Source organism: Brachycentrus maculatus, unplaced genomic scaffold, assembly GCF_059751285.1.
Source record: "Brachycentrus maculatus isolate JH-2025_06_01 unplaced genomic scaffold, ASM5975128v1 h1tg000826l, whole genome shotgun sequence".
Classification (NCBI taxonomy): Eukaryota; Metazoa; Arthropoda; class Insecta; order Trichoptera; family Brachycentridae; genus Brachycentrus; species Brachycentrus maculatus.
Window position 1 is genome coordinate 48,390 of NW_028281554.1, and position 25,741 is coordinate 74,130.

The 25,741-nt window shown below is 36.0% G+C and overlaps 1 protein-coding gene across 3 annotated transcripts; it reads right to left on the bottom strand.

Moving 5' to 3' along the window:
* Nucleotides 1-5,625: 5,625 nt before the first annotated feature.
* LOC148300113 (uncharacterized) lies at nucleotides 5,626-25,741 on the bottom strand. Of its 3 annotated transcripts, none has more exons than XM_088275237.1 (11): nucleotides 25,681-25,741; nucleotides 15,255-15,422; nucleotides 13,444-13,516; nucleotides 12,617-12,688; nucleotides 12,420-12,536; nucleotides 11,696-11,794; nucleotides 11,101-11,193; nucleotides 9,583-9,759; nucleotides 7,750-7,874; nucleotides 6,576-6,723; nucleotides 5,626-5,895 (listed from the first exon to the last, which is right to left on the bottom strand). In XM_088275237.1, the coding sequence occupies exons 1-11, from the start codon at nucleotides 25,707-25,709 to the stop codon at nucleotides 5,779-5,781; spliced, it is 1,218 nt and encodes a 405-aa protein (XP_088131363.1). In that variant the 5' UTR covers nucleotides 25,710-25,741; the 3' UTR covers nucleotides 5,626-5,778. The 3 variants fall into 3 exon arrangements, with proteins under 3 accessions (XP_088131363.1, XP_088131362.1, XP_088131364.1); XM_088275236.1 differs by having other exon boundaries at nucleotides 9,577-9,759; XM_088275238.1 differs by lacking the exon at nucleotides 9,583-9,759.

The following is a 25,741-nucleotide window of genomic DNA, read 5'->3' on the forward strand; positions in this document are numbered from 1 at the left end:
TTTCACACAATTTAAGTAAACGCTTCAATTTTTCTTAAACTTGTTTAATATATTATTAGATTAAAACCAATATTTTTAGCTTTTCTACTTTTTTTATTTGACCAGCGACCGGGTTTCGTCGTTACCGACATCATCAGACTGGTGGGAGGCTATACAAATTGTTATGTTATATATAAAACAAGGCAGGAGTTGATAATCATGATTTGATATAATTTTATTGAGAAATTAATTTCATTTTTGTGAATTTAAGTATTGTATGATATTAAAAATATTTTTTAAAAAGTTTTTTTTTTTGTTGTTTTAAACCTTACTTTACCTATTAGAAAAGAAACAATAGATGCCTTAATGTCTTGTCGATAAGAAATGACTGCCGGGAAATTTACATTTCAGAGAACTTCGGACTTCCCCCGGACAACCGCAGCGTAGTGGAGGGAGCCGTCAACCAGCAGTTCCTGATACTTCGTTACATAATTTAAATTCATTCACAAAAAATGCAAATCTAATATAACTTTATATAAAATCGTGCTCTCAATACAAAAAAACCTTTATAAAAAATATTTTTAGTATCATACAATACTTAAATTCACTCAAATTAAATTAATTTCTCAATAAAATTATATCAAATCATGGTTATCAACTCCTGCCTTGTTTTATATACAACATAACAATTTGTATAGCCTCCCACCAGTCTGATGATGTCGGTAACGACGAAACCCGGTCGCTGGTCAAATAAAAAAAGTGGAAAAGCTAAAAATATTGGTTTTAATCTAATAATGTATTAAAAATGCAATTCCATCACGAAGTGTCAGTGGATAATATAAATCTATTAAACTTGTTTGGCTTTATTAAAAAAAAAAAAAAAAACACACACACTGACACATCGGGAATGACCATTGAAAAATATTATTTAAATCAATTGTTTCGGCAGTCGCTAGCGGTAATATCAACCATTTTTAACTTAAATTTTACTTGGTCAACACCACGATTTCCTTCCATCTAATCAAAATTGAGTACATTATATAGGAATACCTTTGAAAACATCTATGTATAATTCTAAGATATTCATTTTTACAATTTATCTGCTCATTCAAAAACACTTAAATATATATTTTTCGCATTTTTTAAATATAAATTATGTATCCAAATTTCGAACTTAAAATATGTAGACATACATATATTTTTAAATGATTAAATGTACCCATTTTTTAAACATAAATTAACTGCCAAAATAAAGGATTTATTATGTACAATTATTCGATCACCTCAAGTATTTCATACAAAAATTTCCTTGCGATTATACAATATATTTATGTTAATTTTCCGTATTTTAAACCGATTATTTCTTTTTTAATACTAACAATATATAGTTTTATTATATTTTCAGTAAATTGGAAAATTCATGTCGCTCAAATAACGCAATGATAAATTTAAAAAAACCCCAGGCACGGTCAGTAGGAGATTGTCAATATGTTTTCAAAATTGATGCCTTTAAACCTCGATAACTAAACATTCGTCCACGCGACGACGCCCTTCTGGGTGCAAGTCAAGTGCAATTATTTCCCTGCACCCCGCACCCGCCAGGCTTTGTTAACGGAATAGTTATTTATTTATTATTATTTATAACTGCATACAGTTGGTAGAATTCCATATTGAATTGTCGGGTAAAATATCCAAAATAAAACAAGGTTTGTTGGATTGAATTCTAAATTTGTTTATGTATATGTTAATACGTGACGCGTTTCATCTTCTTAAGACAGGCCTGGCCAACCTGCGCCTCTACGCGCGGCCCGCAGCGCCTTTACGTGTGGCTTGCGGTCATGTGATGATTGTTTTGTATATTATTTATTTTATGATGAAGTATATTATTATTTAAGAACTTTTTTGTAGTTGAATTTGTACAGCAAATTTACAATTGCAGCAGATTTTTTGCTCAAAAAATTATTAGTGCCTTTGGATCCACATACGTTTGTGAAGCAATTTTTTCAAAAATGATGTATAATCATAATAAAAACAGGGCGTCAATAATAAGGGTAAATCTGGAAAATCAGTTAAGGTGTGAGCTTCAAGTATTGAAGTAGATTTAGAAAAATTAAGTGAGCGAAAAGAGTCTCAAATCTCGTACTGGAAGGAGTAGTCATTGATAATTGGTTTTATTTGTAACAAAGTTTGTAATATTGTTTGATTAATATGTCTTAATTAATAATATTCATTGTAAAAATATATCTATACATGTTTACATGTATATTTAAAAAAAAATTGTGCTATTTTTGTATGTGTGGCCCTTGGGGAAATTTTAGGTCATCAATGCGGCCTGGGGTGTCATTTGGGTTGGCCAGGCCTGTCTTAGGACATTATTAAACACTGACTGAAAATATTAACAAAATGTCCTTATTTTCTAACAATAATTGCTATTATTAGGTCTAGGAGTGCATATAATATATATACACCGAATACCCACCATTATATGTACTCCTAGACCTAATAATAGCAATTATTGTTAGTATACAAGGACATTTTGTAAATATTTTTAGTCAGTGTTGATAATGTCCTAAGAAGTCATATTAACATATACATAAATAAATGCCAGGAACTACGCTTGGATGGCTTGTCTCTGGCCAATATCTGTACCCGACGGATTCTCCAGTTCTTTGGACACGTTGCGCGTGGCAACGAGGATAGCCTGGAACGACTAGTTGTGATCGGTAGCCTGGAGGGAAAGAGAGGGAGATCCCCCACACGATGGACCGATCAAATTAAGGCAGCAGCAGGCACACCTCAGTGGTTGGAGCGCTACGTGCAGCGCAGTCAAGGGATAACTGGAGAAGAGTCATTGCTTCTGCAAGGGTCACAACCCTCAGCAATGAGGATTAAGACGGAGAAGAGAAATAAATGTAGAATTCAATCCAACAAACTTTGTTTTATTTTGGATATATTAATAATAATAAATCCCTTACCGCACCCCAATGGTGCATAGGGCACTGCTTCATATAAACGCAGTGTTATTTCGATCGATTACACATGAAGGAAAGGTGATCAGCCCTCCACTTCAGGTACCAGTCCAGTGTAATATTGAATAAATATTGGAGTGAAAAAATCACTTATATTTATTAGACCCCCCTGGGAATTGAACCCGGGACCTCCAGAACGGTAGCCGAGCATGCTGACCATTACACTACGGAGGCGGACATATCACCCAACAATAGTGAATTATTGTTAAATGTCTCATACATTCATTTCTAATGAACCAAACTTAACCTGTCAAGGAGTGAGTTTTGTTTAAAAATATTTCTTTACTCTTTATAATTTTTATCATACTCAATGCGATAAGCAACATATTTTCTTGAATAAAAAAAAAAAATTACACCAGTAAACATGATTTATCGCAACATTGGCAATTTTGACAAAAATCATGTTTTAAACATCGCTCACTCCTTTCAAGAACGTCATAAATCAAAAAACTTACTTTTTCAGGAGAACGCTTTTAAAGTTTTAAAATATAATACAATGTATTAAAAATAAATATCAAGCCACTTATTGAACTTTTTACTGTGCAACGGATCTTTTTAGGTAAAACCTGAAGGTTTTTTCTCCATTTGAAAAATATTAAGTATATTTAAAAAAATTATTAAACAAATACCTTTTTTTCAAAATGCAAAAACAACACTTTCTGCCCTGTAGCGGGTAAATATTAAGCTTAAAATATGCAGCTTGTGCTGGGATATAGTACATTTTCTGAGCATTCCGAAAACATGCACAACTGAAAATTGACGATTTTTTATTTATGACGTTCTTGAAAGGAGTGAGCGACATGTGTTGATATAAATGACATCATAAATCATGTTTTGTATTGGTCGTATATATACGACCATACTGAGGGTCGGGCGGCAGACTGCCAGAGTATAATTAGGGTCCTTTTCCATACTGTCGGTAGAGAGCGGGAGACGCTTATAAGTGGTTCTTTTTGCTTACTTTTGGCAGAGCGGAAGACGCCTGCAAACATTGTACAGATGGGAATTGGGTGTTGCGGCTACTTGTGATTAGTATACTGAGGGTCGGGCGGCAGACTGCCAGAGTATAATTAGGGTCCTTTTCCATACTGTTGGTAGAAAGCGGGAGACGCTTATAAGTGTTCTGAAGACGCCAAAAAACATTGTACAGATGGGAATTGGGTTTATGATTACTTGTGATTAGTATACGACCCTGTTTAGTATACTAATTAGGGACGAGTTTGTTGAAAAAACCGCCTGCAAACAATTTGTTAATAAACTCGAAGAGCGGTCTATTTTTACAGGTGTTTAATTTTTATTTTTGATTCACGTTATTTCACAAAATTATGCCAAATCAATGAATAATAAATCAGACATTATGACAGCTATTTTGTCACCATTGACAAAATATAGCGAACACCATGGATAACGCTTACATTTCAATCAAAATCCATATCATTTTCCGTCAATCGGAAATGGCAATCAATATAAATCACTTTGGAAACCATCATTGAGCAATATAAAAATATTGACAATCTCATAAATCGTGCCTTGGCCCTATTACATACACGTATAAAGTGGAACTTTGATATAACGAACCTCAATATAACGAATTCCTCTAACATACTAACTAACTAACCATCACGTCGCTTTTCTGCAGGGGTGGGCAGAGAGAACAGAATGCCACACCAATTTGTATTTGTAAAAAATCTTCACCTTTTCACCATTCATGCATCTCCTCATCCATTCTTCGAACCCTTATCTGCACCCCAATGGTGCATAGGGCATATTGATCAAACTCGTAACACACAGTATGCACAAGTTAAGAATAGCCATCTTCAGTGGTATCAGGAAAGCTTTCATTCAGCAGACTCCTAGATAGTTAGGGAAGTAGATACGAGATATCCAGATGTGATTGCACGACTATTCATAAACTCTTTTTTTTTCGAACCCTTATCCGCACTCCAATGGTGCATAGGGCACTGCATCATATAAACGCAGTGTTATCTTGATCGTTAACACACAAAGGAAAGGCGATCAGCCCTCCGCTTCAGGTACCAGTCCAGGGTAATATTGAATAAATATTAGAGTGAAAAAATCACTTTTGTTTGTTAGACCCCCCTCTGGGAATCAAACCCGGTACCTCCAGAACGGTAGCCGAGCGTGCTGACCATTACACTACGGAGGCGGACGAACATACCCGCCGTTTATTCCGACTCCTTAATATTTTAAATTCTTGATTATCTGGTTGTATTACCAACCACAATTCCATCATAAATTTGTTTTACCAATCACCTTTCCTTCGTGTGTTAACCTGTTAACCGGGCGGGACGCATAAATACGTCAAACGTAAACAATATCGGGCACGGGTAGGACATATGAATACGTCCTTGAAATATGTGTTGCGCCCAGGAACGGGCGGGACGTATATTTTTCCAACAACAAAGGTATTAGTCATCCATACATGTCTCGACATGAATTTAAGACACGGAGTGAATCAGTATTCGCGCCCGTTACAAGTTGCGTAATTGGACAGGGAACCGCCCGGTTAGCAGGTTAACGATCAAGGTAACACTGCGTTTATATGATGCGGTGCCCTATGCACCATTTGGGTGCGGAAAAGGGGTTTGAATGACTGAGATTCGTTACACCGTGGTTCCACCGTACTATCGACAAATATCTCTGAGTTTGCAGTTTGAGTGCGGCCGTCGCGATGTCCGCGTGCGGTGTCTCGGTGGCGGCAACGCCGGAGCTACAGGACCTCGTCCGGGCTGCCGGCGCCGGCCGCTCCTCATGGCCGGTTGGCCAGCTCGTCCATGCGGCACCGGACGGCCATCTCGGCCACCTCCAGACTCGTGTAGTCCAGCTCCTTGATCAGGCAGAGCACGGCGGAGAGGAGATTCGAGTTCTGGAAGATAGAAAATAGAAAATAGACTATGTCCTGTCATTCTCCGTTCCGCTCTAGGGAGGTGGAAGACCAGCTATCTTTCCATCGTTTAGGTGGTCTTCCTGGGGGTCAGCTCCCTCTTATGGGATTGAGACAAGAGCAGATACTTCCAGAACAAAATCTCGACTTGGAACCTCCGATCCATAACCGGAAACACATTGCGAGACCGAGTAAGAAATACCGACATCCGGAGCATGTGTAAGACGGAGGATATTGTGAGGTTAAGGTGACAACGAAGGTGATACTGGAATGAACATATAAACAGAATTTCAGAAGACAGACTTCCACGTATCGTATATTCACATTTCAAAAATATTTTGTATATTTAAAAAAACCTTTTCTTCAAAATGCAAAAATAACACTTTTATCTCCATTTGAAAAATATTTAGTAAATTTCAAAAAATAATTAAAAAATACCTTTTTTTTCAAACGCAAAAACAACACTTTCTGCCTTGCAGCGGGTAAATATTAAGTTAAAAATATGCCTCTTTTTCTGGAATATAGTACATTTTGGGCATTCCGAAAACATGCACAAATGAAAATTGTCGATTTTTGATTTATGACGTTCTTGAAAGGAGTAAGCGATATGGCTATACTATGACAGGTCATTGACAGAGCTCTGTATCTCGTGACGTATTTACCCGAGTCATGGGCCGCCTGGTGAAGCCCTTGTGGTCGGCCATGACGTTGCTGGCCACCTGCGTGCTGTCGCGGCAATTGCTCGTCACGCTGTCGCGCTCCCACGTGTCGCGTGACGGCTGTGGAGGCTCCAGGCTCTGGCTGCAGTACCTGCGGAGGACGGAACGCCGATATTATTTACAATAAGCTGTACTATGTGTGGCTCTGGCGAAATGGAAAAGAAAAACAGGAAAAGACAGGCGCCGCAGTGTACTTAGGTAGACGCATGAATTACGTGAAATTATAGTAACTTTAGTAGTGTAATGGTCAGCACGCTCGGCTACCGTTCTGGAGGTCCCGGGTTCGATTCCCAGAGGGGATAAATAATCAAAATAGTCAAATAAATATAAGTGATTTCACTCTAATATTCATTCAATATTACCCTGGACTGGTACCTGAAGCGGAGGGCTGATCACCTTTCATTCGTGTGTTAACGATCTAGACAACACTGTGTTTATATAATGCAGTGCCCTATGCACTATTGGGGTGCGGATAAGGGTTTGAAAAATAGTAACTTTAAATATAAAGAGTAAATTCACTCACAAGTAGGCATATGCTATAAAACTTCAATGTTAAAGCCTGAGTAGGGTCACAATATGCGGTGTTACATAAGCCGTAGCTAGATTTCAGTCACTTGGGCGTTAGGTAAGTCAAAAACTATCACCACACACTACACCAACTATCAGTAATCTTTTATTTATTGATTTGGTGTTTAATTTGAAGAACTCCATTTTAATTTATGTATTAATTTTGAAATCAAACACAGATTTTTTTTTAATCTACTAAGTTGTATTTTATTAAAAAAAAAACATAAAAATTAATTTTGTAACAAATGTTTCGCCTAGTTATGGCATTTTCAAACGAATGTCGTTTGATAGGTTAAAGTAACAGTGATAATTCTAAGAAGAATACAAGTTTTAGATGTGAACAAATATATTTATAAAAATGAACATTGGTTTGAAACTGCCATAACTAGGCGAAACAATTGTCACAATATTATATTTTTATGTGTTTTCTAAAAAAAAAAAGTAGACTCAAATCTGTGTTTGATTTCAAAATAAATACATAAAGTAATATTTTAACTAGTTAGTATCCGGGGGTCTTGACGGTGATGATGTGATTGAAGGAAGGCATTACCTGTCATTCTGTCTGTCGTAGTAACAGTCGCCCTGAGGCGACACGACACTGTGCCTTGCGCTGTGATGCTGCGGATGATACCTGGATGATTCCCGGCTGTGATCTCCATTCATAGGGGATGGTTCCTGAAATTCAAAAAATCAAACGCTTATACAGAATCCTGCTTACTGCCAGTGATTATTGTATACAGTGAAACCTCTATCTATCGTTTTCAAAGGGACCTATTGAAATAAACTATGAATGCGGGATTAAGGGGTCAATACACAAGAAGATATGATCGAGTAAAGATACCGTCCTCCCAATCGGCATAACCATTGCTAGGTTAAAATTCTAAGAATACAAGTTATACTACTACTACTACTACTACCATCACACCATTTCCCCGCAGGGGTAGGCAGAAAGGATGGAACGCCACACTCTTCTGTCCTGACATAAACTCCTTGCCTCCTTTACATCCATACATCTAGTCATACATACCCTCCAATTACCCAGACTTTTGACACCGCCAGATTTTAGATTCTCATTGATCTGATCGTGCCAAGTCTTTTTCGGACGTCCTCGTTCCGTTTTTCCTCTCACATTCGCCACATATATTTTCTTAGTCATTCTCTCGTTATCCATTCGCTCCACATGTCCATACCACCGTAAAGAACTCTTCCTAATCTTTTAAATTATTCCTTGTTCAGCCTTACATTCCTTTCCTAAATCTTCGTTTTTAATTCTGTCATACAATGATTTTCCACACATACGTCTGAGGGAGCGCATTTCGATGTAAATAAATGTATTTATTAAAAAGAAAAATACAACGCTGAACAAAACCAAAAAAATATTTAATTTTATCGCATTGTAAATATGTTATGCTTTTGAGGAATGAAGAGATAAGGCGTAGGACGCAGCAAATCATGGTCACGACTGTCGTCAAGAAAAGGCAATTCGGTTGGCTTGGCCATGTACTCCGCATGCCTCCCGAGAGCCGCCATCAAGCTTGCCTCTTTTACAAGGCATCAGGTTCCCGACCACTGCCAACAATTCATCGGCAGTTCTCGTCAGAGCTTCGGGACGCGGATCTGACTTGGGAGGATGCAAAGGAGCTGCCAGCCGACAGAAAAACCTGGAGACAGTTTGTGGACTCCATATTCTCCACATAAGGGGCGAATATAGTTTAATTAATAAATAAAAATATGTAAACTAAGATTTTGACATTTATTTTTTTACTGTTTTATTTCCATAAGTCAACGGTATATTTTCGGCTTTGCAAATAATATGCATGTGTAAGACGGAGGATATCGTGAGGTGGGGACGACAACGAAGGCGATACTGGAATGATCATGTAAACAGAATGTCAGAAGACAGACTTCCACATATCGCCCTCCAAGGCAACCCTGAAGGACGCAGACCCCCAGGCAGACCTCCGAAAAGACGGAAAGACAGCTGGGAGTCGACATCCCAAGAGCGACATGCGGAGGCACAAACAGATCCCTAGGATCTACAAAAAGAAGAAGAAGCAAACAATATCTTTTTCATCAGTTTAAACAATATCTTTTTTTTAATGTGTAGAAAGTTTTCAGTCTTTCAAAGAGTGTGTATACTTCTGAAAATGAAGGTACAGGCAGCGGCTCCTCTTCATCAATATCCACCTTTCCTGCTGTATCCGTCAACCTTGTGTCACCCAAGCTTTCAATAGTTTCTATCCTAGCTTTTGGAATATTGACGTTGAATGTAACAAAATTGAGAAAATGGAGAAGAATGTAATAAAATGCGGTAAAATAATGATAAAGCAACAATCAATGCGATATATTTCTGTATCTTGATCAGATTGGACCATACCGCCACCTTGATGCTGTGCGCGGACTGGCTGTGCTGTATGGCCCTCCTGTAGGTGACGTCGTGGCCGTTGGCGCTGCCGTTGTGACCGCCGTGCTCGTGGCCCGCCGGCGCCACGAGCGTCTCGTCCCCGCCGTGCCGCAGCGCCGGCGGGCTGGCCAGGTCGTCCCCGACCGAAGCGGACCGCTGCAATGTTAGTGGTTAGGCGGATTAGCCGGATTAGTGGGTTAGGATGACGTTTTGTTAAACGCGTTAGGTGATGAGCAATGAGAAAAAAATGCTCGGTGTCGTATAGGGTACTATGTATTTTATTAGGTGCAAATAGGTGACATTGTCAATCGTTATTACAGGAGATGAATCTCGGAAGAAACATTAACATCTCAAACGTAAAGGTGGAGACTGACCTCCACATTTGGTCGTAACGTAACACGTTACGATGCGAGCATTCAGGCAGTCAGTACAGCGAGCCGAGCGCTCCATCCATAGTTTCCATAGGATGCTCGGTGATGCTCGCCGCGAGCGATGTTACGACGTTATGTTACGACGAAATGCTCCGGTCAGTCTCCACCTTAAAGGTATCCGCTTATCAACCTTTCTGGGAGTATCGACACTAATGAATGTCAAAGTCCGTCCATCGGTTGATATGATGTAACTAGTATTGCAATGACATCTGTGGATATTTGTTTGTAATTTTGTCATAAAATAAAACCTAGAAATTGTGAGTTTTATTTTTTTAAAAATTATTTTTACATAATTGCTATTTTCGTAATATATAGATTTCGTGAAATAATTTTTACTTTCATGTAAAACGAACCGACTCCCCAGAGAAAGTTGGACATCAATTATTGTACTCCGGGAAAGGTTGAAAGACTTATTCAACTCGACTATAGATGGCGCCGAGAAGTTTCAATGAAAGATGTAGATATATCGCTCACTCCTTTCAAGAACATCAAATATCAAAAATCGACAATTTTCAGTTGTGCATGTTTTCGGAATGCTCAGAAAATGTACTATATCCCAGCAAAAGCGGCATATATTTAACTTTATATCTACCCGCTACAGGGCAGAAAGTGTTGTTTTTGCATTTTGAAGAATAGGTATTGTTTAATTATTTTTTTGATATACTAAATATTTTTCAAATGGAGAAAGAACCTTCAGGTTTTACCTAAAAAGATCTGTTGCACAGTAAAAAGTTCATTTAGTGGCTTGATATTTATTTTTAATACATTGAATTATATTTTTAAACTATATTTTTAAACAAGTTTTTTGATTTATGACGTTCTTGAAAGGAGTGAGCGATACATATATGATTGAAATGAGGCCATCTTAGTTCAATGTGAGAAGGTGATACATGGTCACATTGTTTGAGATTTAAAATAAAATGAATGCTTCAATTCTGCAGATGATCAATGTTATTATAAAATTTTAGACATTAATTTCGCAAAGCGGTGAAAATCAGGCAAATAGCCGTCTCTAAAACGGCTACGGCTATGATCAATTAGCTGTGATTAAAATGACCGAACTCACTTCAAAGTACTGCGTTCTTTGCGGAGTCGGTTGCTCATAGCACGGTTCGTCTGCCGGCTCGGGGGAGTAATATCTCGGTCTGCCCGGGCTGGTCTGAAATGTAATTTTTTTTAGACGTCTCAAGAATTAAAATTTAGAATTAGCTTCACATACAGTGTTTGAAAATGATGCGGAATGCATCAAAACACGTGGCACAATAGATTTTAAGAAATAGAGGTATTTAATAATAATAATAATGGTGCATAGGGCACTGTGTCAAACGCAGTGTTATCTTGATCGTTTACACATGAAGGAAAGGTGATCAGCCTTCTGCTTCGGGTACCAGTCCATGGTAATATTGAATACAAATTACAGTGAAAAAATCACTTATATTTATTCGCCTCCGTAGTGTAATGGTCAGCACGCTCGGCTACCGTTCTGGAGGTCCCGGGTTCGATTCCCAAGGGGGGTAAAATAAATATAAATAAAGTGGTATTTACTAAGTAAATATTAAATTAAAAATTTATATTTTTAGTTCCAGTCCTGTTGAGAAAAAAAAAACGGAGTAGAAAGTGGTTGTATACCAGGCGTTTTATTTTTATATTCAAATACTTACTTGAATGTATGTGTTGCCATTGGTGTTGGGGGGTGATCTGGGCAGGGCCGACGGCCTCCCGTTCCCGTGGTTTGCTGTGATGTTGTGGCTATCGTAATCCTGCAACAAATTGAAATGTTTCCAATCATCTTTTCACCGCCTGCAATCTTGAATGACATTTTTAACTTCGCAATGTTGATTCTCTCAAACGCATACGCGTAATGTCAGCTGAAGGTCAGCCGATAACAGCCGTAGACTTGTCATTATTCATGTATTTTGTGGTGCCTGTCATTGTTGGATGTATTTAATCAAGGAATTGGTCAGGAATCAAACAAAGCGTTATTGAGTGATCGAAGCGTTGTTGAGCGATTGAAGCCTTATTGAGCGATCGAAGGAAATACCTGAGTATTTCTAAAGCGATAGAAGAACATACCTGAATATTTCTAGAGCGAATAAAGAATATACCCCAGTATTTCTAGAGCGATTGAAGAACATGCCCAAGTATTTCTAGAGCAATCGAAGAACAAACCTGAATATTTCTAGAGCGATCGCAGAACATACCCCAGTATTTCTAGAGCGATTGAAGAACATGCCCACGTATTTCTAGAGCGATTGAAGAACATGCCCAAGTATTTCTAGAGCGATCGAAGAACAAACCTGAATATTTCTAGAGCGATCGAAGAACCAACCTGAATATTTCTAGAGCGAATTAAGAATGTACCCCTAGAGCGATCGAAGGACATACCTGAGTATTTCTCGTGGTGTTGGAAGTGGCGGGGGGCGATCGCATGACCGCCGGAGGGCGACCGCTGTACGTGTTCTGTGGGGGGCTCTCGTACGCATCTTGGCCTCTATCCTGGTCCTAGAAATCCACAAAAAGAGCACGCTTAGAGATTATAAAAGCCTGGTCCAAAATGGCCATGTTTATTGTCTGGTACATACCAGTTCCGGTTCGTAATCTTCGTCAGCGTCTGAATCGTATATGGGAGTTCCTTTTCTCGCTGCTTCTTCCACCTTGAATTGAAAAATAATTATGAAAGAAGTAAGCAATAAGTGGAAGGGATGAATTGGCATATGAGTTTATCGTAGGTAAACTTTATCTAGAGAGTGAGTTCCTGCAAACTAAAGTTTATTTGAGGAGTGAATTCTTAACAGCTAAACTGTATCTGAGGATTGAGTCATCGAAAACTTAACTGTGTCTGAGGAGTGAGATCTTATGTAGTTAACTGTATCTGAGTAGTGAGTTAATGCAAACTAAAATGTTTTTAAGGAGTGAATTATTGCAAACATATGTATCTAAGGAGCGAGTTATGGTAAACTAATCTGTATCTAAAGAGTAAGTTCTTGCAAACTAAACTGTATTTAAGGAGTGAATTCTTACATACTAAAATGTATCTGAGGTGCGAGTTACTTCAAACTAAACTGTATCCGAGGAATGAGATCTTATGAAGTAAACTGTATCTGAGGAGTGAGTTTTTGAAAGGTAAGCCGTATCTGAAGAGTGAAATATTGCAAACTAAACTGTATCGAAGGAGTGAGATCTTACAAGCTAAACTGTATCTGAGGAGTGAGTTATTGCAAGATAGAGCGTATTTAAGGAGTGAGATCTTGCAAGCTAAACTGTATCTGAGCAGTGAGTTATGGCAAACTAAACTGTATCTAAAGAGTGAATTCTTCCAACTAAACTGTATTAAAAGTGAGTTTTACTTTCTCCTTTAAATCGTCAATTTTTTTCAATCAAAGCCAAACAGAATTGTGTCAAATTTTACCTCTTCTGCGTCGACCCCAACATTGTCTAACTTTTCCAGCCAGGGAAGAGCTCGCAAGACAGTCAACCGATAACTGCAATCAAACAAATAAAAAAATTAGACATTGCCATATCACTCACTCCTTTCAACAACGTCATATATCAAAATACTTGATTTTTCAGGAGGTCGTTTTTAAAGTTTAAAAATATATTGTAATACAATGTATTAAAAATAAATATCAAGCCACTTATTGAACTTTTTACTGTGCAACAGATCTTTTTAGGTAAAACCTGAATGTTTTTCTCTATTTGAAAAATATTTAGTATATTTAAAAATAAAAAAATACCTTTTCTTCAAAATGCAAAGACAACACTTTCTGCCCTGTAGCGGGTAAATATTAAGTTAAAAATATGCAACTTTTGCTGGGATATAGTACATTTTCTGGGCATTCCGAAAACATGCACAACTGAAAATTGACAATTTTTGATATATGATGTTGTTGAAAGGAGTGTGGGATATGATATTTAATACAAAATTGACACCCCGAAAATTCAGACTAATTGGAACTGTGGCCTGTTCGGATTAGCTGAGAATTTTGTAGTGTAGTGTTTGCGTGTGTTCCTTTTCTGTTTTTCTTGTTCATTCAGCTGTAATGTTATAATAATAATAAAACCCTTATCCGCACCCCAATGGTGCATAGGGCACTGCGTCATATAAACGCAGTGTTATCTTGATGGTTTACACATGAAGGAAAGGTGATCAGCCCTCCGCTTCAGGTACCAGTCCAGGGTAATATTGAATAAATATGACAGTGAAAATATCACTTATATTTAATTTACCCCCCTTGGGAATCGAACCCGGGACCTCCAGAACGGTAGCCGAGCGTGCTGACCATTACACTACGGAGGCGGACATAACTATATGACACTGTTTCTTTTAAGGTATACATACATCACTTGCAACTTTTTACATTTCAATATAATATTACAGTATTTGAGTAGCAATACAGGTACAGTACTGTATACTGTTAACTTTTCAATAATTTAATTACGCATTTCTGTCAATTGTTGGTATGATCGACAATTCTGTAATTATCCGGAGCATCGGTCTGTGCGTTCCCGATAGTTACCTAAGGTCAGCAACGGCATAGATTGTTTCTCAATCCTATACACAGGACCAACCTGCCGATGGTTATGCCTGTAGGAAGATATGCTGAACAATACCTGTTCTATGTGCCTGAGGGGGTATTCCTAAGCGGGATTCTTCTACATCTTTAACAAGAGTGTTCTTGGTTACTTTATAATTTTTTTGTTAATACATATGCTTCAAATTTCAATTTGTAATGTATATGTTTATTTTGACTACATAAATTTAATTTAATTGAAATTTCTTTTTAACAATATTAGGTTATACTCATATATGATTATTTTATGTAACAATAAATGTGTTTTTTAGTCTTTACATGTTTTTTTTTAAATGTTTTTCTTCAAAATCTTGTTCGGATTTCGGGTTTCCCGGGATTTCGGTTTCCCGGGATTTAAGATTTCCCGGGATTTAAGATTTCCCGGGATTTCAGATTTCCTAGGATTTCGGACTTCCCGGGATTTCAGATATCCCTGGAGTAAAGATATCTCGGGATTACAAATTTCCAGGGATTTCAGATCTCCCGGTATATCAGAATCCCGGGATTTCGGATATCCCAGGATTTTAGATTCCCGGGATTTAAGATCCCCGGGATTTCAGTATCCGGGATTTCAGATTTCCGGGATTTTAGCAAATAACGATATTCCAAAGCATGTCAGATGGCAGGTATTGCCGCATGTCCAACTCACTTGGGCGTCTCCGCGCAGGCGTTCTCTCCCAGCCAGAGGATGCGCAGGGCGGGCAGCCCCCGCAGATGGCGGATCTCCGTCAGGTCCGAGATCCTGTTCTTGCGCACGTACAGCTCCTTGAGCCGCCGGCAGTGCTGGAAGTCCACCAGCGTGCGGATCTTGTTGATGCTGAAAGGGAGAGAAGAAGAAGAGGATAAAGAGGTGAGAGGATAGGTTGAATGACACATCGCTCACTTCTTTCCAGAACGTCATAAATAAAATAAAACCTTATTTCTCAGGAGAACGTTTTTAAAGTTTAAAAATATAGTACAATGTATCAAAAATAAATATCAAGCCACTTATTGAACTTTTTACTGTGCAACAGATCTTTTTAGGTAAAACCTGAACATTTTTTTTCTATTTGAAAAATATATTGTATATTTAAAAAAATAATTAAACGATACCTTTTCATCAAAATGCAAAAACAACACTTTCTGCCCAGTAGCGGGTAAATATCAAGTTAAAAATATGTCGCTTTTGCTGGAATATAGTACATTTTCTGGGCGAAAACATGCACAACTGAAAATTTACGATTTTTGATTTGTGACATTCTTGAAAGGAGTGAACGATATATAGAACTTCCAAGAATTCGAGTAGTGTGGTTGTCAATCATGGGTAATGGTGAATATTACATGTTTGTAAAGTTATCACTTAACCACCCTGTGACAGGTCATAAGCCCTGTAAAAACCCAAACTTCCATATTCTTCTTAGTCTATGTTGAGATTAAAATTTATTTAAAATTTATTTACGTTAAAATTTAAAAAAATAATACATATCACAATCACCCTATTAAATAATTGCATTATTAGTTCATACGTATTTCATATTAAAATGGTCCTATTTAAGTCTCCCATTCTATGAAGAAAAAACGGCGTTCGATCCTCTACACCTACTACCGATAATATCCAATGATACGCGTAATTATTTCTGATCACATTGGTAAAATCGCGTCATTCCATACAAACAAATGCGTCATTCGTAACAAAACAACAATAAAATATATATAATATTTAGAGATGGAATAATTATAATATGGTATACCACAGAAAATGTTATAAAATCATATAGAATATATATGGTGTGTAAAAAAATCAAAAGTGATTTAATTTTAGTCCCGGGTTTGACTCCCAGGGAGGGTATCAAATAAATCTCAGTGATTTTTTCATACCAAAATTTATTCAATATTACCCTGGACTGGTACCTGAAGCTAAGGGGTGATCACCTTTCCTTCATGTGTTAACGATCAAGATAACACTGCGTTCATGTGATGCAGTGCCCTATGCACCATCGGGTGCGGATGAGGGTTTGAAGAGAAATACATGTATGTATATATATATATATATATATATATATATATATACTGTATATGTATATATATATATATATATATATATATATATATATATATATATATATATATATATATATATATATATATATATATATATATATATATATATATATATATATATATATATATATATATATATATATATATATATATATATATATATATATATATATGTCCGCCTCCGTAGTGTAATGGTCAGCACTCTCGGCTACCGTTCTGGAGGTCCCGGGTTCGATTCCCAAGGGGGGTAAAATAAATATAAGTGATTTTTTCACTGTAATATTTATTCAATATTATTACCCTGGATTGGTACCTGAAGCGGAGGGCTGATCACCTTTCCTTCATGTGTAAACGATCAAGATAACACTGCGTTTATATGACGCAGTGCCCTATGCATCATTGGGGTGCGGATAAGGGTTTTATTTATTTTTATTATATTATATATATATATATATATATATATATATATATATATATATATATATATATATATTTATTTATATGTTATATGTTATTTAAAAAAAATAAACAGGACATACTGTATACAAGATACGCTATGATTTATGATTCGAATACCACCGTATATAGGATGTGCCCGTAAAAAAAAACACGGTAACGAGATTCAAGCGTGGCGTAGTGGTTTGCCGGTCGTCTCCTTATTTGGAGATACGAGGTTCTGTTCCGCCGCCCACGCGTCTCGTAGGAAGCACACACGTACACACACACACTCATAGCTAAATGCCTGCCTACTTGATTATGGACGAATCCAAACGTAACTCATCAGTACATGATGATAACATGGAGTAAACTATGGGTCGTCTATGGGACGGGCAAAACAGAAAAAGACAAATCAAATTGGATCAAAAAAATCCTATTTCATCTGCCTTTGAAATGTAAAACTAGACTCGAGGTCGTTTGAGGCAAAGAGGACTTTGATTAGAGGCAGTCTTCGATATTCGTACATGACGAATCAGTTCAAGAAATGTGTACGAGGGTCGAAATGTACGAAGGAGGAACAACGATTTTTCTTCATTAATTGGTTCGGCAGTCAATTTGCAGTAATTTTTCAGCATTTTAATATATTTTTAAAACCTCATCTGCATCCAATGGTGCATAGGGCACTACATCATATAGTTACCTAGCATCCTTGACCTGCACGCGTTGGTGGCAAAAGTGTATAATGTGTACAAGGAAAGTGATCTACTGAATTTATAAACGAGTGAAGAAAGAACAGTATTTATAAGATGAATGTAGTAGGAAATAGGAGCAGAGAAAGACCGAGAAAAACTTGCCCTGATCAAGTATTTCAAATACTTGGGCGCGGCCAGGAGTCAGAATAATCGGGGGCATGTATGAGGAGACGCACGAATGTGTAAGAGGCAAAGAATGATTGCAATGACAGAGTGGTGGGGGTTCTATTCGGCTGTCCAAACTCAAAACCAGTAAGGGACATTTTTTTTGTAATGCGTTTTTTTTTGCATTTTTGGACTAAGTAGATCCTACTTAGTCCAAAAATGCAAAAAAAACGTACTACAAAAAAATGTCCCCTAATGCGTTTTAAGTTTGGACAGCCGAATTCTCTCTGCCAACCCCTACAGAGAAGCGGCGCGATAGTTAGTTATTTAGTTAGTTACCAACCAAAAAATAAAGTCCGCCCTCGTAGTGTAGTGGTTAGAGATCAACATTTTGTGTGTGTCCAAATACTTGTTCACAAATCTGGATTATCTCCAATTATAGGAGTTATTTATCATATAAATGAACTACTTAAAGCAGCCTATGACTGTCGTTAGCCAATGCCCAGATTTACATATTCTTCTTCATCTATGTTGAGACTTCAAAAAATAATTGTGGTTAGCGCATCTGGCTACCGCACTGGAGGACCCGGGTTCGATTCCCAGGGGGGTCAAAATAAATATGGGTGGTATTCACTTCCACATTTATTTAATATCACCCTGGGCTGGTGCCTGAAGCGCAGTACTTATGACATTGTTATCGTGCAACTAACGATCAAGATAACCATGAGTCGATATGATGCAGTGCCCCATGCACCATCGGGGGCGAATAAGGTTTAGAAGAAAAAAAATGAAGTACCATAGGGCAATTTTACATGAAAAAAATATTGTCATATAAACTATAAAAAACATTTTAATTTTCAATAAATTCGTAATTCGTACAAAATTCTATGGGGAGAGAGTGTGTTTGTACTTTTTAGTATCACGCCTTCGTGAAAATTATGACGGCCACTCTAATACATGAGTTTTAAGGGTCGATTTTAGGGGTGGCATATTGCGTGGCTAGCCCATTAGTGTCGTGTGCAAATGGGGGTTGGAAATTGCTAACTAAAAACCTCACAAATAATAGTAATAATTACGTGGAAATTTACATAAAAATATTATTTACTACGTGTAAAATTTAAATAACTAAAAACCTGCTAAAAAATATGAACCTCATATATCGTAGTCGTTCAGGAGAAAGTGACCAACTAACAAAACGAAAAATGTTCAGGAGGGCCATTTAAGTCACTTTTGCTTGGCAAGAAAATAAACATCAATGCAGTTAGTCATTTTTAACAAGTCAATATATTATACTTTCACGTTTAAAATCCTTTGGGATTTTTTCAGGGCAATATTAAGCTAGTAAGACGTTTTCGTAAAAAAACGCACTTGGTCACTTTCTCCTGTATGACTACGATATATAAATGTATGAGGTACATATTTGAAAAAAACATATTACAGCCTTTATAAAATAAAAATACAAAAGATATAAACACCCTTATGATAAAATTCATGTACAGAAAATGTATTGTTTGATTTTTTAAAAATAAACTAGTTATATTTAAAATGGAGAAAAAACCTTCAGGTTTAACCTAAAAAGATCTGTTGCACAGTAAAAAGTTCAATAAGTGGCTTGATATTTATTTTTAATACATTGTATTATATTTTTAAACTTTAAAAACGTTCTCCTGGAAAATCAAGTTTATTTATTTATGACGTTCTTGAAAGGAGTGAGCGACACGTGCAGCCCTGACCGCGGCTGAGCGGACAAGTGTGAGATCTCAGCCTTAAAAGAGCGAATATGGAAACGCTCTCCTATGTACATATAAAATAGCCCATTACGAAGATTGGACGAAGTTCCGCGATTTTATCGTGATGGATGAGGATATTAAGGGATATAAGGGAAAGAATTGAGGTCACTAAAAGTTTTGAACAATGTCTACAAAACAAAAATTGACAAAAATTTGTTTACGAATGGATCATTGGTGGGAGGAATATCTAATTTAACATACTCAACCTATAAAGGATTGTATAAGACTCGTGCAGTGTTTATAACAGCCGATATAATCAATATTTTAATTCATCATTTTCATTTGGAAAATTCGCCTTCGTAAATACGTTGTTTTCGTAAGTTGGTAATGAATGACGTCACAGAAACGATGGACTTATTTTAACATTGGTGACTTTGCTAAATTATTGGCAGCTCTATTTGTTGATATCTATGGTCCACCCTCCCACCCCCCCTCCCCTCATATTTTTATAACAAAAATGGTAGTGTAGTGGTAAACAAACAATCCACACTACTACTGTTACAGCTCTATAAACCAAAGACAATAAACCATATGACGTCATAAAACGTTCGATGGCGGAAATTTTTGACGTATGCGAACGCACGCTTTTCGTTTTATTAAAATATGTAAAGTTTAAACCTTCATATCTCCCTTAGTTCCCTACAGATTTCAATAAGAATGCTACCGATAGTCTTGTGATTTTTCATATTAATTTATTAGCCAATAAACCAACATCGTGACAAAAATCTATTCTGGATCGCACCACTAAGGAGTTATTTACATTTTTTCAAGATATCTCAACAAAGATGAAGAAGAATATGAATAAGAATATGAAAAATAAAATAAAAATCCAATGTGTATTCTGAAAAAAAAATGGACTGGCTCTATGCGTTTCCGGAAACAAACTGACTTTTATTAATGCGAGTTTGTCCTTAGAGTGATACACGTTACATGTTACGCTTAGCTTATTTATAACATTTTGAGTGTGTCCAAATACTTGTTCACAAATCTGGATTACCTACAATTAGGAGTAATTTAAAAATAATTACGCTATATACACGAGTCTACAAAAATTCTTCATTCATGTTGAGATGTTATAATTTAATAAGAAATATTTTAACATAGAGAGATTTTTCAAGCGTTAAATGGCGCATACGCCTTTTTAGCTTTCCTCTGACGATAATCGTATGCAAACATATCAGCAAAAATTAATAGTGCCTCAGTTGGTATGAGAATCGATAATTCGACACACCTTGAGTTGTAACCGCTGAGTTCAACACCTCCATTCTTTATAATATCGCTCACTCCTTTCAAGAACGTCATATATCAAAAATCGTCAATTTTCAGTTGTGCATGTTTTCGGAATGTTCAGAAAATGTAATATATCCCAGCAAAAGAGGCATATTTTTAACTTAATATTTACCCGCTACAGGGCAGAAAGTGTTGTTTTTGCATTTTGAAGAAAAGGTATTGTTTAACCATTGTTTTTAAATATACTAAATATTTTCCTAATGGAGAAAAAACCTTCAGGTTTTACACTGTCATATTTATTCAATATTACCCTGGACTGGTACCTGAAGCGGAGGGCTGATCACCTTTCCTTCGAGTGTAAACGATCAAGATAACACTGCGTTTATATGACGCAGTGCCCTATGCACCATTGGGGTGCGGATAAGGGTTTTATTGTATTGTATTATATTTTTAAACTGCAAAAACGTTCTGCTAAAAATCAAGTTTTTTGATTTATGACGTTCTTGGAAGGAGTGAGCGATATGTCAGATCATTAAATTCTATGGCTTTTACAGAGTAAAGAGACCCGTGAACGATTAGTAAGATTGTTCATGTAAAGAGGCAATCGAACCACTTATTTGAGCACCAACATACCTTTCGACATTCTCCCAACATATGAGATTACAAATACAATGCTCCAAATAAAGTTTAAAACGACTCACAGCGACACCAAATCGATTTTAACAGAGAAATTCATTGATTAAAGAAAACACTTGTTTTTTACCACTTGAGTTTTTATTAAAGACTACATGTTTCAGAAGTTAAACTTCCATCATTCAGGTCTGTATAATAACTAAAATATAAAATTGTTCTATAAATAAGGAGGGGAAAGTTAGGGGGAGGGGGTTAGTCAAGGGGCCACCATAAAGGCCAAATTATGAATTATTTTGAAAATTTAGAAATAAAAAAAACCTAAATTCTAATAATAATTTATTAAATAATATATTGTTTCAAAATTCTTCACCTTTGCTTTCCATTTTTCCTTTGTTTTCAAACTCCGCCCCTTGACTAACCCCTTCCCCTTACTTTCCCCTCTCCTTATTTATAGAACAATTTTATATTTTATATTTTAGTTACTATACAGACCTGAACGATGGAAGTTTAACTTCTGAAACATGTAGTCTTTAATAAAACTCAAGTGGTTTAAAACAAGTGTTTTCTTTAATCATTGTAACATGTCTTACCACAAAGTTAATGCCGAAACAATAAATAAAATAGAGAAATTCATCATCATAATGCACGAAGACATAATAAAATGCATGTGGAGCTGATAAACACAACTAAATTTGGAGTAAGGTCATTGCAATATATTGTCTATACCTAAATTAACCAGCTGCCTGACATATATGGCTCACTCTTTTCAAGAACGTCATAAATCAAAAATCGAAAATTTTCAGATGTGCATATTTTCGGAATGCCCAGAAAATGTACTATATCCCAGTAAAAGAGGCATATTCGTTACTTAATATTTACCCGCTACATGGTAGAACGTGTTGTTTTTGCATTTTGAAGAAATGGTATTGTTTAATTTTTTTTTTAATAAACTAAATATTTTTCAAATGGAGAAAAAACCTTCAGGTTTCACCTAAAAAGATCAGTTGCACAGTAAAAAGTTCAATAAGTGGCTTGATATTTACTTTTAATAAATTGTGTTATATTTTTGAACTTTAAAAACGTTTTCCTGAAAAATCAAGTTTTTTTTATTTATGACGTTCTTGAAAGGAGTGAGCGATATATAAAATAGAACCCAGTCAGGGTTCTAAAATGAATGAATCGAAAAAAATATCGAAAGACATTTGTGTTAGTGGTGCTATGGTTGTATCGTGAGTGTTGCCAGATGGTTTTTAATGTTTTCAGCAAATAAATATAAATTATTATAATTTTTTACTTCATTTATAATTAATTAAGGGGATTACCTATGAATGTCAGTATTTTTCCGATTTAAAATCGCAATTTTTTTACTGTGTATTTTATTAAAGTACCTTTGCCTGTGACGTATTCTTATATTCTTCTTCGTCTATGTTGAGGTGTCAAAAGATTTTTTTTAAAGCTATAAACACGAACATTTGCGATACAATGACCTATATTGCAATGCGTGTGTATTTTTGTTCATTTGGTAGACCCGTTTCTATCGAAGTGCGCAAACATTTAGTAACATATGCCTAAAGGTGTGGTCCGCATTGTCTCATTGCCGTATGTGTAATAGCTAATGTATACACTAATCAACGTTTACATACATAATGTCGATAATTTGGGTAATGACATCATTTAGACCAGGCCTGGCCAGCCCAAATTGCACCCCGGGCCAGACATTAAAAAAAAAAACAAAAAATTTCACACTTATTAATTTTTTGTAAGTAATAAAAAAATAATTTGAATGCAAAGGTAATCAGAAAGTACAATCAGGGTAATTGTAGATAAAAACATTACTACGACCAGATGTGAGAAGAAAACACACATTGAAAAAACAAAAAATTAAACTTTTTTTATAATAAACATTTTTTTTCAATTTTTTGATTAGCTCACATAAATCAAACAATATTACCAATTTTATTTTATAATTAAAATGTAACGTTGTTTTAAAAACACTATAAATATTTTATTATAACTTAATTATAAAAAAAAAATAATTACCAACTTAATTATTTTGTCCGCCTCCATAGTGTAATGGCCAGCATGCTCGGCTACCATTCTGGAGGTCCTGGGTTCGATTCCCAGGGGAGGGTCAAATAAATAAAAGTGATTTTTTCACTCTAATATTTATTCAATATTGCCCTGGACTGGTACCTGAAGCGGAGGGCTGATCACCTTCCCTTCATGTATTATCGATCAAGATAACTCTGCGTTCATATGACGCAGTGCCCTATGCACCATTGGGGTGCGGATAAGTGTTTTTATTGTTATTAATTATAATGTCTAACGGTTAGCTTGGAAACCGGTAGACATTATAATTAAGTTATAATAAATTATTAATAGTGATTTAAAAAAAATACATTTTAATATTAATAAATAATAATAATAAAACCCTTAGCCGCACCCCAATGGTGCATAGGGCACTGCGTCATATAAACGCAGTGTTATCTTGATCGTTTACGCATGAAGGAAAGGTGATGAGCCCTCCGCTTCAGGTACTAGTCCAGGGTAATATTGAATAAATATAACAGTGAAAAAATCACTTATATTTATTTTACCCCCCTTGGGAATCGAATCCGGGACCTACAGAAAGGTAGCAGAGCGTGCTGACCATTACACTACGGAGGCGGACATTTTAATAATAAAAAGGAAAATCCCAAAGTTAGCGCATCAATTTTAGATTTTTTTAAAAATATTATATAACCAATTTATAAACGGATACATAGTGCGAAATTTATGTTTCTTTTCACCAAAATATATGCATTTCATGTAATTATAGAAATTTGATTGGTTTTAATAACTGAAATATGATTTCAAATATCGCTCACTCCTTTCAAGAACGTCATAAATAAAAAAAACTTGATTTTTCAGGAGAACGTTTTTAAAGTTTAAAAATATAGTACAATGTATTAAAAATAAATTTCAAGCCACTTACTGAACTTTTTACTGAGCAACAGATCTTTTAAGATAAAACCTGAACAATAAATAAAATTTCTCCATTTGAAAAATATTTAAAAAAATAATAAAACAATACCTTTTCTTCAAAATGCAAAAACAGCACTTTTTGCCCTGTGACGGGTAAATATTAAGTAAAAAATATGCCTCTTTTGCTGGGATATAGTAAATTTTCTGGGCATTCCGAAAACATGCACAAATGAAAATTATATCCGTCATACATGACCGCGGGCCGCGGTTTGGCCACTCATCATTTAGACTGTATGCAATAGATTCTAATATCAAAAGCAGGGTCGAGATAAGACGCATATTTGGCACAATAGTCTAATATCATTACGGCTGTCCAAATTTAAAACACAGTAAGGGACATTTTTTTTTGTAGTAGGTTTTTTTGCATTTTTGGACTAAGTAGAGTCTACTTAGTCCATAAATGCATAAAAAACCTACTACAAAAAAATGTACCTTACTGTGTTTTAAATTTGGACAGCCGACTAGTCCAGGCTAATTGAGAATATTTTAGGAAAAACCTTTGGATAAAATTAAAAGTCAACACTCTCCTTATCGTGACTACCGGTTTCGAAATGTATTTCAAATGGTTTCATGAATTATAAAATTTGACATTATTTTTTGACATCTCAACATATATGAAGAAAGTCAAGTAAAAGTCTGAGCATTTACGGGACACACGACCGTCACGGGCTGGTTTAAGAGATCACTTTACACACGTGTAACATTGACCAATTCTACCCGTGATTGAGAACCACACTACTCAAATTCTTGGAACTTATTAAACTCGATTCACAGCTCTTGAACTCGATAGACTTCACGAGAGACATCTATAGTGGGATAAGGCAAGCTTTCTATTAAGGTCATAAGCCCTGTAAATGCCCAGACTTGTACTAAATGCCATATTCTTCTTCATCTATGTTGAGATGTAAAAAATAACCCCTAATTGGAGATACTTCAGATTTGTGAACAAGTATTTGGACACACTCAAAATGTTGTAAATTATGAAATGGCCTAGACGGCAGATTCAGTCGCTTTCGCTTCATTTGGACTTTGTTATCAAGCTATTTTTTCTTCTTTTTCTTACCTTAGGGCCAGCACTTCAACGCCGCTCATTCGCTTGAGAATGCTGACGTCAGTGAGTTCCG